General features: G+C 35.1%; 1 protein-coding gene across 5 annotated transcripts; it reads left to right on the top strand.

The window, feature by feature from the left end:
• The first annotated feature begins 5,242 nt into the window (after positions 1-5,242).
• LOC109219358 lies at positions 5,243-14,290 on the top strand. 5 transcript variants are annotated; one of them, XM_019383796.1, is made up of 9 exons: positions 5,243-5,448; positions 7,109-7,844; positions 9,663-9,851; positions 9,983-10,074; positions 11,186-11,245; positions 11,358-11,427; positions 11,831-12,034; positions 12,648-12,710; positions 13,668-14,290. In XM_019383796.1, exons 2-9 carry the CDS (start codon positions 7,146-7,148, stop codon positions 14,052-14,054), a joined length of 1,764 nt encoding a protein of 587 aa, XP_019239341.1. In that variant the 5' UTR covers positions 5,243-5,448; positions 7,109-7,145; the 3' UTR covers positions 14,055-14,290. The 5 variants fall into 5 exon arrangements, with proteins under 5 accessions (XP_019239341.1, XP_019239345.1, XP_019239343.1 ...); XM_019383800.1 differs by having other exon boundaries at positions 12,648-12,767; positions 13,668-13,754; XM_019383797.1 differs by having other exon boundaries at positions 5,245-5,448; positions 7,078-7,844.
• Positions 14,291-16,374: the final 2,084 nt, after the last annotated feature.

Below are 16,374 nucleotides of genomic sequence, written 5' to 3'. Positions count from 1 at the left end.
TGAAATTCTAAATTTGAGATTTGAGGGGCCATTTGTGGTCCGATTTGAGAGATTTTGATATGTATAGACTCGTGTCGAGATGAGAAATCCGGTGATGTTAATTTTCTGATTTTTTCGAGAAGTGGGCCCGGGGCTCGGGTTTTGCAAATTTCGTGATTTTCGATATTTTTCGAGTCTTTTCGATTGGGTTATGTTCCCTTAGCCTATTGTGACGTATTCGTTGTGGTTTTGGTCAGATTCAACGCACGAGGAGGTTAATTCGAAAGGCAAGGGCATAGCAAGCTAGGACTTTGGCCAGCTTGAGGTTAGTAATAAATGTAAATGCGGTGTTGAGGGTTTGAAACCCCGAATTTACACAACGTAGTGCTATGTGAGGTGACTTGCACGCCGGATAACGGGCGTGGGGTAGAGCACCGTCAGGGATTGTGACTTGGTCTGTCCCGCTTAATAAAATTGATACCTATTTGATTGTAGATTTGTAATATCCTTATAAAAATGGATTAATTGTCATAATTGGGCTTCGTGCCAACTACTTGAATCCTTCAGGGATTATTTTAATGGTTTCTTACCATATTTATAAATATTAAACTCAGTCCTGGTATTTAATATTGTGTTTGAAATCTCAGCCATTTTCTTAAATTAGAAATTAAGTTAATATTTTTAAATGAAGTTTGGGCTGAATATTTTTATACTATTTTGTGATTTTTGGACTGAGTATGGGATCGGGCTGCACGCCGCAGCAGCAATATAATGATATTGATATGAGGCCATGGGCCTGTTTGATGCCACGAGATGGCTTATTATTGCGCTGGGCCGTAAGGGGCCCCTCCCGAAGTCTGCACACCCCCAGTGAGCGCCGTCGACATTAAATAAATGGAGCGGGCTGCACGGCCGCAGCAGGGTACTGGAGGTACCGGTTTATGTGTTGCATTGCATATTTAATTGTCATTTATTCTTATTCTGGTGTGACTTTATTATAATATTTTTAATGTTTACTGTATTATGCTATTGGTTCACGTTATTGTATTTATAGCTTTGCTTTGTGTTTATTTAGGATTTCTTATCCTCAGATTTTATTTATATTTATTACTTTTTGGGTTGGAAGTACTCACAATACTCCCTGCACCTTGTGTGCAGATCCAGGTACACCACAGGGTGAGTGAGGACTTGTTTAGTTGAGCAGCATTTATCCAGCAGTATCGAGGTAGCTGCATGGCGTTCACAGCCCTGATCTCTCTCATCTATTTTATCCTTTTAATTCGCATTTTTCCCTAGACGGACTTGTGGTAGGTGAATATTCTGTATTAGAGGCTCATGTTCGTGACACCAGATTCTGTGGGCTGATTAGTATTTTTAGTATTTAAATTCTGGGGTTCTCGAATGTTAGAGATTATATCAGAAATTTTGCATTAAATTGGTACTTTCGTAGTGAATATTTATTTATCTATTGAGATTAATTGGCTAAGGTTGTGTAAATGGTCGGGCTTGCCTAGCATTATGTTGGGCGCCATCACAACCGGGGTTTGGGTCGTGACATTGAATCATCAAACCTATCACCAAAGCTAGTGATAAGATGGCACGTGATTGCTTGAACCATATCATTTGGATACTTGTCTACATTTAATTGGTTCTTATTTTACTAATTAACACGCTACAACACTTGCAAACATGGCATAATTTTATTGGTCCTTTATTTGACTTGGCATGCCATATCATTTGACACATGTCATACACTTTGGGCTAATGAAACGGGTTCATCATTTGAAAACCAATTCAATGGACTAGCCCAAAAAATTTGAACTTTTAGTTAAATCCATATTTTGGATTAAATAATTTGATCTAGACTTAATTCCAATATATTTTAGAGGAATTTTCAGAAATGACTATTGTTTAGTGCCTATTAATTTCCTATAGCTATCATATGCATAATTACTTTTGCGTAGCTACCTTTCAGTTGCTATGGTAATGTATTCGAGCTACTGTATTCATGAATACAGTAGCAAAAATCGGCTAAAAAATAGGGCTGTCTAGCTGTCAGCCGATGTATTCATGAATACAACATAATAATGTCTCTTCAGTTGTTTAATAATGGAAAGCTGCTAATTTAACGGGATACACTCCTAATATAACTCACCTAAATCAATTATAACACACAACATTATCAATCTAATTAATGAGAAGATTTATGAGACGCTAAACCCCAAAAAACAGAGCATTCTTCAGAGTTTCAGTCCCTTTTTTTCTGATACAATTCAAGAATTTTTTGCCCCTACATTGTTTGATGTATTCAAGTTTATTTTTGTATTCACAATATTTTAGTTATTCCTAATACATGGTATTACTGCTTTATTGGGTATATTTCATTGGTTGTATTCATTGATTTTCTATTTGTATTGAGAGTATTTTACTGTATTTCATTGAATTGTTGTTTTAAATACAGATGGATACAGTTAGGTTGAAAATACAGATGAATACAGTTAGATGGAATGCATAACTAATTGATTAATAACATCAAAATGATATAACTAACAATGTATTTAAAAATGTTGTTGTATGAACTCAAATACATATAAATACATCTAAATATAACAGTCAAAAATCGCTGTACAAAATAAAAATCAGTGTATGCCTTATCGAATACATATAGATACATCTAATACAAGAAGAGAAAATCACTGTATAAATATGTGCCTTATCGAATACATATAAATACAAGAAGAGAAGACTTTAGGCTCCATAGACGGAACTCTGTTTAGGTATTAGGGAGGAGAGGACACCACTCAGCACCGCTCCGTGGGGTGGGGTTCAATGCCTAACAAAAACGGCCTGTACAAACTAAAAATCCCAAAGTAATCCTAATCTCATTAGCCGCTGCCACTGTCTCCTCTGTCCTTTCCTCTCCCATGTCAACATTCAAAATCAATTCAGCAAAACCACTGTACACTGGATAAAATCTCCTATGTCAATACACTGGATAAAATCAAGTTGAGTTCTTTGACTTTATGGCTGATGGCGAAAAGGACCCAGACAGTAACATCAGATGAGAAACAACATTTCAATGGGAAATCAAGGTGGGGTTTCGATATGCTGCTGTTACAGTTCAAGTTTATAAAGTATTTGTCAACAAATTTTCGCCATCAGCCATCCGCAAAATCTACTCTAGGGTTTGAGAACAATCTAGAGAGAGAACCTGCAAATAAAGGAGAGAATCGTAGTTCAACAATGGGGAATACAATGGCGTTGTGAGAGAGAGATCGTGTAGAGAGAAATAGATACTATGCGGTGATTTTGGGAGAGAATAAACTGAAAGAATGAGAGCGAAAAATATAGACAACGTATTTAATGGCTTAACTGTAGGAACTAGGAAGTGACCATAAATACATATTTTGCTATAAAAACTAAAAGGTAGCGATAGAAAATAATATTTTAAAATAGTTTTTATTTATAATAAATAGGGTGTAAAGCTTTACTATAGGAGGCAAAATTTTCTATATTTTACGAACCTAATAATTAAGCTCAAATTATGTATGGACTATATTCAATGAAATTCTCGTGTGTACAATAGTAAAAGTGCCATATGAAATAAAATAGAGAGTGCAAATTTGTATATTAAAAGATATTTAAACTGTTTGACAATATTATATGTACAACAACAACAACAACAACAGTAAAATCTTACAGGTGGATTTTGGGGAGGGTGGTGTGTATGCAGACCTTACCTCTACCCCGGAGGAGTAGAGGGGTTGTTTCTGATAGACCCTCGGCTCAAGAAGACGAAAAGACACAATAGATCAGTAACATCAACAGAAGCTAGAAAGATAATACCAACATCGTAAGAACCAGAAAATAGATGGGAAAGAAATAACAATAACCAGTAACAACGGTACGGTACTATAAAAACAAAAAATAGTACGAACACAACATGAACCACTAGCAGTCTAGGACATAACACTATCGGATTAGCCTCGCACCCTGGTACAAAGTAGAAAAACACTCAACTACCTCCTAATCTTCAACCTTAATGCTCGGCCTCCACACCTTCCTATCAAGGGTCATGTCCTCGAAATCTAAAGCCGCATCATGTCGCGCCTGATCTCCTCTCCCCAATACTTCTTAGGTCGCCCTCTACCTCTTCTCACACCTGCCAAAGCCAACCACTCACACCTCCTTATATGTGTAAAATATGTTTAAAGTATTTGAAAAAATATAGTCAACTTAAATAATATAACAATATCTTAAAATAGGGTGAAAATCATTTACATCCCCCAAGTTTGTTTTGAAAATCAAACTCATCCTCCAACTTTTAACAATTATCATTCTACTCCTCGTACCAAAGGTGACTTCTTAAAATGCCTATTTTACTCTCTACAATTTTTATCTCTTATTTTTATTCTTTAATATAATGATATTTTTTTATTTTAATTTATGTTATTGACTTACCAATAGACAAATTAAAAAAAAAATTCGAAACCACAAAAAGTGAGAAGTAGTAGTCAAGCATATAAGTTAATGATGTTCAATAGTGAAATAAATGAGAAAAAAAAATTACAATAAATAATTTACTCGTATCAGTAATTTTATTAATAACAATCAAAACTCAATCTATTTATAAAATTGAGAATAAAAGAGAGTGAAAATTTTATAAATTATACAATGCAGGTAATTAAAAAAATAATGGGCGTAAAATAGAGGTAAATTTTATAATAAATTTGCAAAAATATTTATTTACACTTTACATGAACTTTAATTATAATTTAAAAAAAATCTAGTAATAACATCAAACTCAAAAATTTATATACACGTAGAGAATAATAAAATAGTAGAACTTAAAATCACACACACAGATCGACATACATTATATGCATTTTAATTTATATAATAATAATAATAATAATAATAATAATAATAATAATAATAATAATAATAATAATAATAATAATAATAAAGTAGCAATACATTTTGTAATAAATTCATAATATAGTTATTTTATATATAATATTAGTGAACTTAGATTAAATTATATAATAAGATATAATACTAATAAATACCTGCATTAAAGAATATCTAAATAACATAGAAAAGTATTATATATATAGAGAGAGTTAAAAATATTAAGGGTAAAATAAATATTGCCTAGGACTAAGGATGAAAATGATAATTGTTTTGATTTTTAAAGTAAGCTTGAGGTAAATGATTTTCACCTATAAAAAATATCTAAATAATATAAAAAGGTATAGATACTCGTTTTTGTTGATAAAATTGAGGGTGAGGCGCTTTGAATTGATTAGTGATCGTTGGCCGCTGGGTTTCAGTCAGCCTCAGCAGATTGCGGCAGTTGGCATGTATAGAAGAAACGGAGGAATATATGAGGGAAATTTACAGGAAAATTCTGGAATTCAAGGGACAAATTCTTCATCTGGAGCCAATCACTCTTCACCCTCGCTACTCGTAAGTTCTCTTAAACGTTTATTGCGATTTATATAGCGAAGCATGTTTGGTGAATGTACAATTTATGATATTGTCAGCAAATTCATCATGAATTGGCTAGTTTTACGCTAGCTGCCAGCCCAGGGGCGAAGCTACATGTCTTGAAAACTTACACTGGGTAATTGGGTATATAGATAAAATATTAGGTTTTAGAGGTATAACATATAGTGAACACCCTTTGTCGCAGAATTTTTCACTTCTTTCAAGTTTGAACATCCTTGAGGAAATTCCTAGCTTTGCCGCTGACTGCAACCCGCCGACGTGCGCTATGGCGGAGTTTTACATTAGGTGCTATGCTCTAGGAGTCTTTTAGCCCTATTAGTGATTCGTATGCCAGTAGGGAATGTAGAGAATTTCTAATACTTTTCTTTTTTGGTTTTACGTTGTTTAATGTTGGTTTAAGATGAGTTTAAATGCGGAAGATGGTCTATGAGGATTCGTATAGCTAATTGAGGTGCCTTGGAAAGAGGTTTTATGATTTTTTTGAGTGTTATAGTTTGTAAAGAAGATAAAATCCGTTCATAAATGAGGGACAATTTTCCCCTTTCTGTGGAAATTTTGTTTCCTTTGGAAAATATTTTTCTGTAACACCAGAAATGACTTTTTCAAGAAAAATATTTTCCTTCATTGGTTCTTTTCTCTGTTCGGTCATTGTTATGTCTTGTAAAACATGTGTCTAGGAATATACCTTTAACTGTTGAATGCACGATACACTCTCGAAGTGTACTTCTTCAGTGGATTAATTCTCACCATTACATAAATTTTCTTATTTATCCCAAAAAAAAAGGTGTACTACTTCAGTGGATTTCTGGCTGAACTATACATGACCCTTAAAAGCGCAAATTATGTAACTTTTGGTGAATGTGTCTCAATTCATGCATAAGAGTTTCGGTAAAAAGATAATGCCACAATTTGGTACGAGTTACCTGCTGAAAACCATTCTTCTTCCCATAATGCTAATTCTAATATTGGTTACACCATTTTGTGACGATCATCGAGAGTGTTGATGAATAATTAGTGCATGAAGTTTTGTGCATAACTTCTACCATAAGTGCTGGTGAGCATACCTCCTGAATATGTTATTCCTGCTGTTTATCGGCTTACTATGAACAAGAATTACCATCATTTGCAGCTGCTCTAGTCACCACCTGTGATACTTGGGGGAGATGGAATCTTTTATAATTTCATCTTGTTTTTCGTTGAATTGAAGTGGTAGAATTATAAGTGGGTGTACAGCCTTTGACTTTCCTATCAGCGGCATTGGTTCCTTTGGTACTTGTATATATCTTTAGTTGGTATTGAAGTGGTGGAGTGATAAATTGTATCTTTCATTTCATATCAGCAACATTAGTTCCTTTGGTCTTGGTATATACCTTTAGTTTTTATGACATAATGGTATTACCTTTTGTTGCTCGAATCGATTGGATAATTGGAGTAACTCAAATTTTTTGTTAAAATGGTTTTTCATGAGATTACATTACAAACATAATCTGGTCTAGGCAAAATGTTAACACTTGGAATCCTCAAATAATGCTGATAATCTATGATTTCTATCGTTGTTGTCTTCCTTTATTTTGTGACCTTTTTCAGACTTGAGTCCGTCTATTGCTGAGTATTTCAGGAATGCTTGCTAAGCTGAAACTAAAAGGGGGAGCTAAATGAGCAGTGTTACTCATGAGAGTGCAGAAATGAGCAATGGCATGAAGAACCAAGAGAATCATAAACAGCAACTGTCCAGAGATGTCACGCTGGGAAGTGAGTTATGGACAGATGGCCTGCTTTGTGCCTTTGAATTTGTCCGCGGCCAACGGAAGACAAATGAATCAAGATCCACTTTTAATAATCACTCTGCACGACATTATGCTGCCAGGGAACCTAAAAAGCCACCACTATCTAAAAGTCGAGCGAGTTATTCCTCACCCCAAGATGTCGACAAGGATCAGTTTATAGAACCTTATTATACAGAATCTGGATATGTTGACATTGAGAACCCGCATGTCCAAGGTTATCAACAAGATTATCATTATAATCCCCGAGAAAGGTCTTCTGGTAATTACTGGATACCAATAGGCTGGGCTAGAATATCTGAGCTGCTTCAGACGGTGCATGTTGATACTGATTGGGCCTCTCAGCCTGTTGAGCTTACCGATGAGGAAGATGATGTCACTGTAGCAGATGTTGCAGCTCCATACTGGGAACGCCCGGTTGGACCAACTTGGTGGTGTCATGTAGCTGCCGGTCACCCTTTCGTCAATGCATGGTTGAACAATGCTCAGTGGCTACATCCTGCCATAAGTATTGCCTTGCGAGATGAAAGCAAGCTGATTAGTGAACGTATGAAGCACCTTCTCTATGAGGTATTTCGCTTGTATAAGTTTACACTCGAGCATGCTATACTGCTAACAACTTTGCGAAGATTAAACCTTCTTTTTGCTCCTAATAGCAACATGATATCTAACCTATTGCATAATCTGCCAGGATACTCTGGTAATTTTCCTTCCTTTTAATTTTTAGTATGGAGAACTTTATGAGGATTAAAACTACATCAGGAGGTACACTATTGGTACTTAAAATGACCTAGAGAAGCATTTGATCTTGATAACTTTGAAGATCTTGGAAAGAAGAAATGCAAGTAATGATGTTTTATCTTATAAAATATATCACTGACCAGCCAGTTCTGCTTCTAGGCCTTCTAGAGGCTGCTCAGAATAAGAACCAAAAGATGCTTAGACAAGCCCGATGTACTACATTGGTAGGTACATATTACATGTATATATGGCTCCTTATGACATTACAACTGGGATAGTAGGGGAGGAACGAATGTAGACAGTCCGTAATGGGATCTTATCTTTGCTAAATGGCATGCTTAAAGTGATCCAACACTGGTTTTTAAGAACATTGAGGTTAGATATTCTGTCTTTTAACCTGGCAACCAGTCATTTGATTTTGTAGACCATTTTCTCTCCACAGTTTGACTTTTTTGAGAAAATGGACCTTGAACTGAACCTCAAAAGCTAGCTCATGATGTGAGGATCGCCCAAGGCCATATAAGAAATTAAATAGCTCATTCCCTAAGCTCATTCCTTAAGCCAGGGTTGGACACTGTGGAGCGTGGACAGTATAACTTGGGGGCCCAACATTGGGTAAACAAAGAATAGAGATGGGTCTGATTCTAATACCATGTTTATGGATCTCCACGTAACTCAACTCTAAAAACTAGTTCATAAGTTAAGGATTCCTAAGACCATTTAAGGAGACAATAACTCATTCCTTCAACCAATTTGGGACATTCTAACACCCCTTCTCACACCTAGGACCGGACATTTGGAGCATGAGCAATATAACATGGATGAGACCTAACATTGAGTAAATAAAAAGATGAGTTTCTAATATCATGTTGAGAAAATGGATCCTGGGCCTAACTCTATCCCAAAACCTAGCTCATATTATGGTAGCTTATTTCTTAAGAACATCATTAAAAGCCAGTGCCTCTATCAACTTAGAAAGCATCATCCCACAAGAGTTCGTTATGTTGTGTCCGAGGTGTTCATGGATCTCCTTTTATTCGTGCCAATTTTAATTTTGTGAACTCTGCTAAGAACAATGATATAAAAAGAGTATATTTTGAACAAAAAACTATGGAGGAAAAAGAAGGAAAAAATCGAGCTATGACAGACAGCTTTTTGCTTTTTCTAAACGTTTATTTAAATATTTTGGCTCTTAGTTGAGGTATAAATTTGGACCTAAAAGTTTGTAGTAGCCTAAATACATGAGAGTTTGTAATAGGAAAATCAATATTTCTGGTTGAATTGAAGGAGGAATCCGTGATAAAACATTAAAGGATTTAATGTTTAAATAAACAAACAACAACAACAACCCAGTATAATCCCACGAGTGGGGTCTGGGGAGGGTAGTGTGTACGCAGACCTTACCCCTACCCTGGGGTAGAGAGACTGTTTTCGATAGACCCTCGGCATCCCTCCCTCCAAGAATTCCCCACCTTGCTCTTGGGGTGACTCGAACTCACAACCTCTTGGTTGGAAGTGGAGGGTGCTCACAATTAATGTTTAAGTAATTGTATCTCTATTACGATGATTATTATATTTCCATGTGAAAACTAGTGTCCACAGATTTGAGCTTCTATAACCTTTCACTTCTTGCGGTGTTGGGCTCAGGTGCCGGTTAGAGTTGCTGGTGGACTACTATTTGAGCTCTTGGGGCAGTCAGTTGGTGATCCTTTTATTGAAGAAGATGATATACCAGTTGTTTTACGATCATGGCAAGCACACAATTTCTTGTTAACTGCATTGCATGTTAAAGGATCTGCATCAAATATCAACGTGTTAGGTATTGCAGAAGTTCAGGTTTGTCAATGAGTATGTAGCAAGCTATCCTTCTGTCTATCATCTGTTTGACATTACTGGAGAGTGGAGACAGTTTAATGCTTGGATTGTTTAATTATAGATTTCTCATAGTTTAATGATGTGGTGCGTAGGAGCTACTCGCTGCGGGCTCTTGTAATGTCCCACGAACAATTCATGAGGTTGTAGCACTCCTAACTTGTCGCCTGGCCCGGTGGGATGACAGGTGTCAATTTTCCCTTGTTTCATGTTCTATTGTGTTTCAGATCTCATTATGTTAAAATATACCCACTTGTTCTGACTGCATGTTCTAGCAAACCAGCGACCTCGTGTTCATTGTATGTTATTCGCCAAAATCTATTGAATTCATCTGATTTCAAACCATATTATATCCCATTTCCAATATAAAAAGCTTGAAGCCGGTTCGGTTGGAAAGGGAGATATTATTGATCAGCGTAATAGCTTTGACTCTACAAAAAATATGATTTTTCTATATTTCTTGTTTTTTTTTGGTTTGTAACTCTTTTGGCATAGGTTCCTTTTTAAGGATCACTATTACAATTATCTTTTCCTTTTGGTTTTTTTGGTTATTCAATTTTCTTCTTTTGTTTCTTCTTAATTTAAAGGTTTTCCACCATTTAACTGTTGTTTTAGTTAATCTGCACATATTTCTTTTCTTAATACTGTTTCACTTCTTGCAAGTTCCGCTCGATTTTAATAAATTGCATCTTCTTGCTGGCTTCGTGTCACCTTTTGATGTTTCTCCATCTCAGCGAAACGGCATCTTTCTTGTTCTTTTTCTTTCTTTAGATGGTATCAATTATATTAAACATATTCAGCAAATACAAGTTATCCAGAGTAAATAGGAGTGCTTTCGATGGGAACAAGTACCATCCGAGCAAACATGTTCATGACATAACCTTATTTGTACTTGTTTAATTTGAAGGTGGACGTTCTTACACACACACAAAAAAATTGTAGGTGGACGTTTTAATGCACTGCTAGACAGTGACAGTTTTGGTTTTTCTATTTATTGAAAGATTTATTTTAATTTTTATACTTAGTACAATGTCATTCGTTTGCTTCTGTTCCTTCCAACTACTCTCTTTGACCTTTACATTTGATGCTGCTTAACTTTATTAAAGATTGTAAAATTTACTCTTTGTTTCCAATTGCTTGAATTTGTCGCAGGCGCTATAGAAATTTATCGACTGCTTTGGACTCTGCATTTATGGTTCACAGCTGAATTTACCTATAATTTCCTCACTTTGGATTAAAGTTGCTTGGAATTTATGATTGTGGATTTTCTTCAACTATCTAATATGCATTTGTTTTAGGTTATTTCGGAAGTATATTTTTGGGGCAGCTGATGAAGCTGAACTAAAGTTCATGAACAGGTTTTCGCTCTCATGTCTATGGACTGTTTTTGCAATGAAACTAAAAGTACATAGCACTTGGTTTAGTTACTCACTTCCATTATTAACTTATGAAGTAAACCCTGTTGAACAGGAGAACCTATGAGGATATGCACTTGTTCAGTATAATTTTGAATCAAGAAATTAGAAGGCTTTCAACACAGGTACGTTTAGTTTCATGGTTGCAGGAAATTGATCCCTCAAAGCATAAAAACCCTGCTTATTCCGATTGATACCAAATCCAATTAGAATAAGAGAAATGTAGAAAAGCAACTGATTTTACATTCTAAGAAAGCTCGTCGCTCTGTGAGACTCTTCCTCCTGAGTCTTAGCATAACACTTTGATTTGTGGTGAAAAGTACAACAAAGACAATTTAAACATTTGAAAATTAGTCTAACACTATACATGTCATTCAGGTCTTCTCTACTAGTTCCCTTGATTTATTCACGGTATAGGAATATCTATGAACTTCCTTTTTATCTTTGAGAGGATTTTGTATTTCAGCCTACTGTTTAAAAGCATGTTATGTGTCAGACTTGAACCAATATGCTCTCTTTTTCGTCAAGGTTATACGGGTAAAATGGTCTTTACATGCAAGAGAGGAGATTGTAGTCGAGCTTCTCCAACATCTGAGGGGAACTGCTGTAAGGAGTTTGCTTCAAGGAATACTAAAAAGTACAAGACAGATGATTGAAGAGCAAGAAGCGGTTCGTGGCCGCTTATTTACAATTCAGGATGTCATGCAGAGTACCGTCCGCGCATGGTTACAGGTGCCATATTTGTTCGCATATGATAAAATTCTATTCCAAATATTTATTTATTTTGAAAATTCTATTCCAAATATTACAAAAATTATATTCCAAATATGTGATTAAAGTTGAAAGTTCCATGGCACAACTTGTCTATTTTCTTTAACTTGTGGTAAATGAGCCTGATTATGTTGAATTAATTAGCTATATCCTGTATCAGTTTAATGTTATCATTCAAAAATCAAAATGATGATGCAAAACAATCACATCTAGATGGTTTATTTTCGACAAATTGTCTACATATATATTCTTGAGTTATAATATCTATGTGGGTAGCCAGTAAAACTGGTGTCAGGTTCCCTTGGAATGAACGTCACATGGTTTAGCTAGGGTAAGCGGTACAGGAATAAGTTATGAGTGGCACCACTGTTAAGTCACGTAGCGTAATAGGTACGCGTTGGAAGAGAGAGTAATTACAGGAATAAGTTATGAGTGGCACCACTGACGTATAAAGGGGCATATTAAAATAAGAAATGTAATGGGAGACGACGTGAATAAAAGATACTAGTTTGCGTGGTGAAATGTCTGTACATTGTTCTCATAACTGATATCAATTACTGGATTGGTGAATCAGGGAATTATGGCTTTGTGGGGAGTTGGGGACAGTGCACTCAATGGCAGAGCTAACTTGAGGCTTGTACGGTCTGGAATATAGAAGTAAAATATGTTTTATATATATACAGAATACTTTGTGGTAAGACTTTAATTGTTGAGTTGAAAATAGGGTAATTCATAACAAAATTAAGATATAATCGCTATTTAGTTTCTGAAAAGAAGAAAAAAGAATAGAATCATAATAAATACTATCTCTATCCACCATTTAGCAACCATTAGTGTGTCTTTTATATTGTTTACATGCTTCTAAGTTTATTCACTAAATTATTCTATTCATACTTCCATGACAGATTAATATGTGAAATGTGTCTGACATCAATTGTTGTGTCTAACATCAATCTTTCCCCTCGCATGTGGGATTCTACTGGGTTGTTGTTGTTGTTGTTGTTGTTGTGTCTAACATCAATCTTTATGCACGACATTGAGTTTATTATCAGCTAAAACTTCTGCATTGATGTATCAACTGCAATATGATTCTCTTCATACAATTAACTTTTTGAATAATTCACAATTTCAGAAATTTCTTAAGGTTGAAGTTCAAAAACTCGATTTTTTTAGACTATATAAATCTTTTTTCTTTTAAGAATAGACTATATAAATATTTCTCTTTAACCATCATCACTCTAATTCACTTTGTTTTTCATATGCAGCTTCGTAAAGAAGCTGTTTCCATGGGGTGTTATTACTTCATAGAAACATCAACACTAGAGATTTACTATAGCTTCATAAAACAGTGAGATGATGAAATATTAGTGTATCACCCCAGACTTAAACTTTGCTCTTGAGTACATTTGCTAGACCAACAGACCCAAGAAATAAAAGAACCAAAATAAAAAAAAGTATTTTAATGGTTTTCTTCATTTCTGCTCTGGACATTTCAGACATTTCCTCTGACGTGTATTAGGAGTATTCATCTTTATTAGACAGTAACTTTCATGTACACCTATTGAGCTTTTACTCTGAACCTCTTTAACTTCAGGATCAGAGCCTTCGTGTCCAACATAATCTAGGTGTATTTGGAGGCTGTGGACTTGTTCTTTCTATTATCACCGGGCTATTTGGGATAAATGTGGATGGAATTCCTGGAAATGGGGGTTCCCCATATGCATTTGCCTTCTTCTCGCTCGCTCTCGTCTTGCTAGGAGCTGTGTTGATTGCTATTGGATTGATCTATCTTGGATTTAAAAAACCAGTCATCGAGGAGCAGGTCGAGGTTAGAAGACTAGAGTTACAAGAACTCGTCAAGATGTTCCAGCACGAAGCTGAATCGCATGCTCAGGTTCGAAAGGATGCTTCAGAAGCTAAGATGCCAGCCGGTGCTACAGGCATATTATCAAATGGAGACAAATATGTCTTAATTAGTTGATCTAACTATTTTTTTGTCTAAATACTGCATCATGATGAGAACCTAGGAAAGATTTTGTATGTTGTCACTAGTGGTAAATCGGGAAAAAGAAACACCATGCTTCTTAACTGTATTGACAGATTAGTTTTTACATATGTTGCGCCGGATTCTCTAAAAGTGCTGCCGCACCCGTGTGTATCCTCCAAAAATCCATTGCTTTTGGAGCGTCCGACATACATCTAACAATATTTTGGAGAGTTTGAGCAACATAGGTTTTTACAACTTGACATCTGTACAGTGACGCCCTTTGTTATTAAATTAACATGTGACCTCTAAAACTAGAGAGATGACTAAACATAGTACATAATTTCTATTATATAGAAAGGAGAAGATAGTCTACCAAGGGTATTTTTGTCAATTAGTCCTATCGTAAACGTGCTTAATCTTTTTAATTTTCAAATATCAATTCTTTCATCTATCCTATTCCAATTTCCAAATAACAGACACACCAGGCATTCCAGAAACATCGATTCCTTCATCAGTTTTTCTTTAGGCTTTCAAAGACAGTTCTTTGAGCTCCTCTTCATCTTCTCGGTTGAGTTTTGCAATTTTTGGTCAATTTTTCTCTCAATTTTTGCCATAATTTTTATCTGGTTCTCTTTTAATTTGCCAACTTCATGGCTATGTTTGATGTGGGTTATTATTTTCTCTTTTTCGTCCTTAATCTGTTTTCATTTTGTCTTTTCATGTATGGTCTTCACTCGACATTTTCTTTCTATAGAGAAAGAAAATATAAGAATTTTGAGTTGAAAAAATACACGGAAGAAACAAATGGTGGTCTTTTTGCTATGGGTTTGAAAGATGATTTTTCGGATCCCAGGTACTGAAAATTATAATCAAATATAAACTTATAAACAGTAAAAATGTTAAGACCACCTTAGGCTTTTCTTCTTTTTATATTTTTGTTAAATTTTTATTTCTTAATGGATTTTTCATATGTTCCAACAGATATTTATGGTTTTCTGTTTTGGGTGTTTATCGCTTTTGAAATATTATGGACTTTCAAACTTTTCAATAAATATTAATAGTTGTATCTAATTTTTTCTTAATTTTTTTGCACTGTTTCATATACCATGTTGCTTCATCTATCGCAACAACTCTTACAGGGTGACAAATGAGTAACCAAAGGGATATGTATTATTAGGTACTTTTTTGTCGGTTGGCATACTTTTTTACTCAATGAGTTGTACTTTTTTTTTTGGAGTTCATAAATAAAAAGGACTAAATATTAATGCCTTTGGAATATGATGTAGGAGTCCACTCTGGTAAAGTTGGTCATGTGATCAGGAGGTCATGGGTTCAAGCCGTGAAAACAGCCTCTTGCAAAAATACAGGGTGTGTATAATAGACCCTTGTGGTCCGACCCTTCCCTAGACCCCGCGTATAGCGGGAGCTAAGTGCATCAGGCTGTCCTTTAATCCACTCCGATATGAACTGAATTGGCTTTTCAATTCTTGCACACGTAGAATTGGATTAAATGCCTATGGTAATTGTTGAGTAGAGACTAAAGATGATATCGAACTAGAAACATACCAGAGTGCTTGTGCTTCTGTTTAAATATTATAGGCACAGATTCTATGAGGTGAGAAGTAACATATCGTACTAACTGGTAGTAGCCATTGTGTATTTTCATGTGTCACTCTTTCTGGACTAAATTTTGAACGATAAAGTTTAATAGTGATAGTACAATTAACTATTTTGATGTTATTACCGCAAATTCTAGCTTCCTGACAATATGCTTATGTTGCACGGTAGAAATTGAGATGCCACAACTTATATTTCTACTACTATCTTTTTAATTCTAATCAGTCAATTGATTCAATCAGCTAGAAAGGTCATTCAATACCTTCTTTACGTACTCAACACATAATTGGATTATACTCTGAAAGCTGAAGTTACAATGACATGCTCGACTTTCTCTCAGAAAACTGGAGTTGCACATACCAAATATCACTTGAATATTTAAACATTTAAATAATAACTGGAGGGCGGTTAAAAGTGTTGCATCTTGTGTAGTATGCTCTTTGATAATTACCAGTTTTCTTCCTGGATTACACATAAAGAAGCTCTGGCTTGATAAAACATTGTTAATTTCTCATTCCTGCGTTATTTCTAATATGCTATGCGGGATATCAGTACCATATACCGTTCTACCTTGCTATATTACCTGTAAATCTATTCTCCTTCATTTCAATGGAACTTGTTAACTCGAATAAACTAGTTTATGCCAAATGGAAACAACACTATGTTATGTATTTATCACTTTCTCAACATAAAAAAA

The sequence above is a fragment of the Nicotiana attenuata genome, unplaced genomic scaffold, assembly GCF_001879085.1.
Source record: "Nicotiana attenuata strain UT unplaced genomic scaffold, NIATTr2, whole genome shotgun sequence".
NCBI classification, from domain to species: Eukaryota; Viridiplantae; Streptophyta; class Magnoliopsida; order Solanales; family Solanaceae; genus Nicotiana; species Nicotiana attenuata.
Note: the sequence above shows the minus strand (reverse complement) of the source record. Positions and strands in the feature narration are given on the sequence as shown.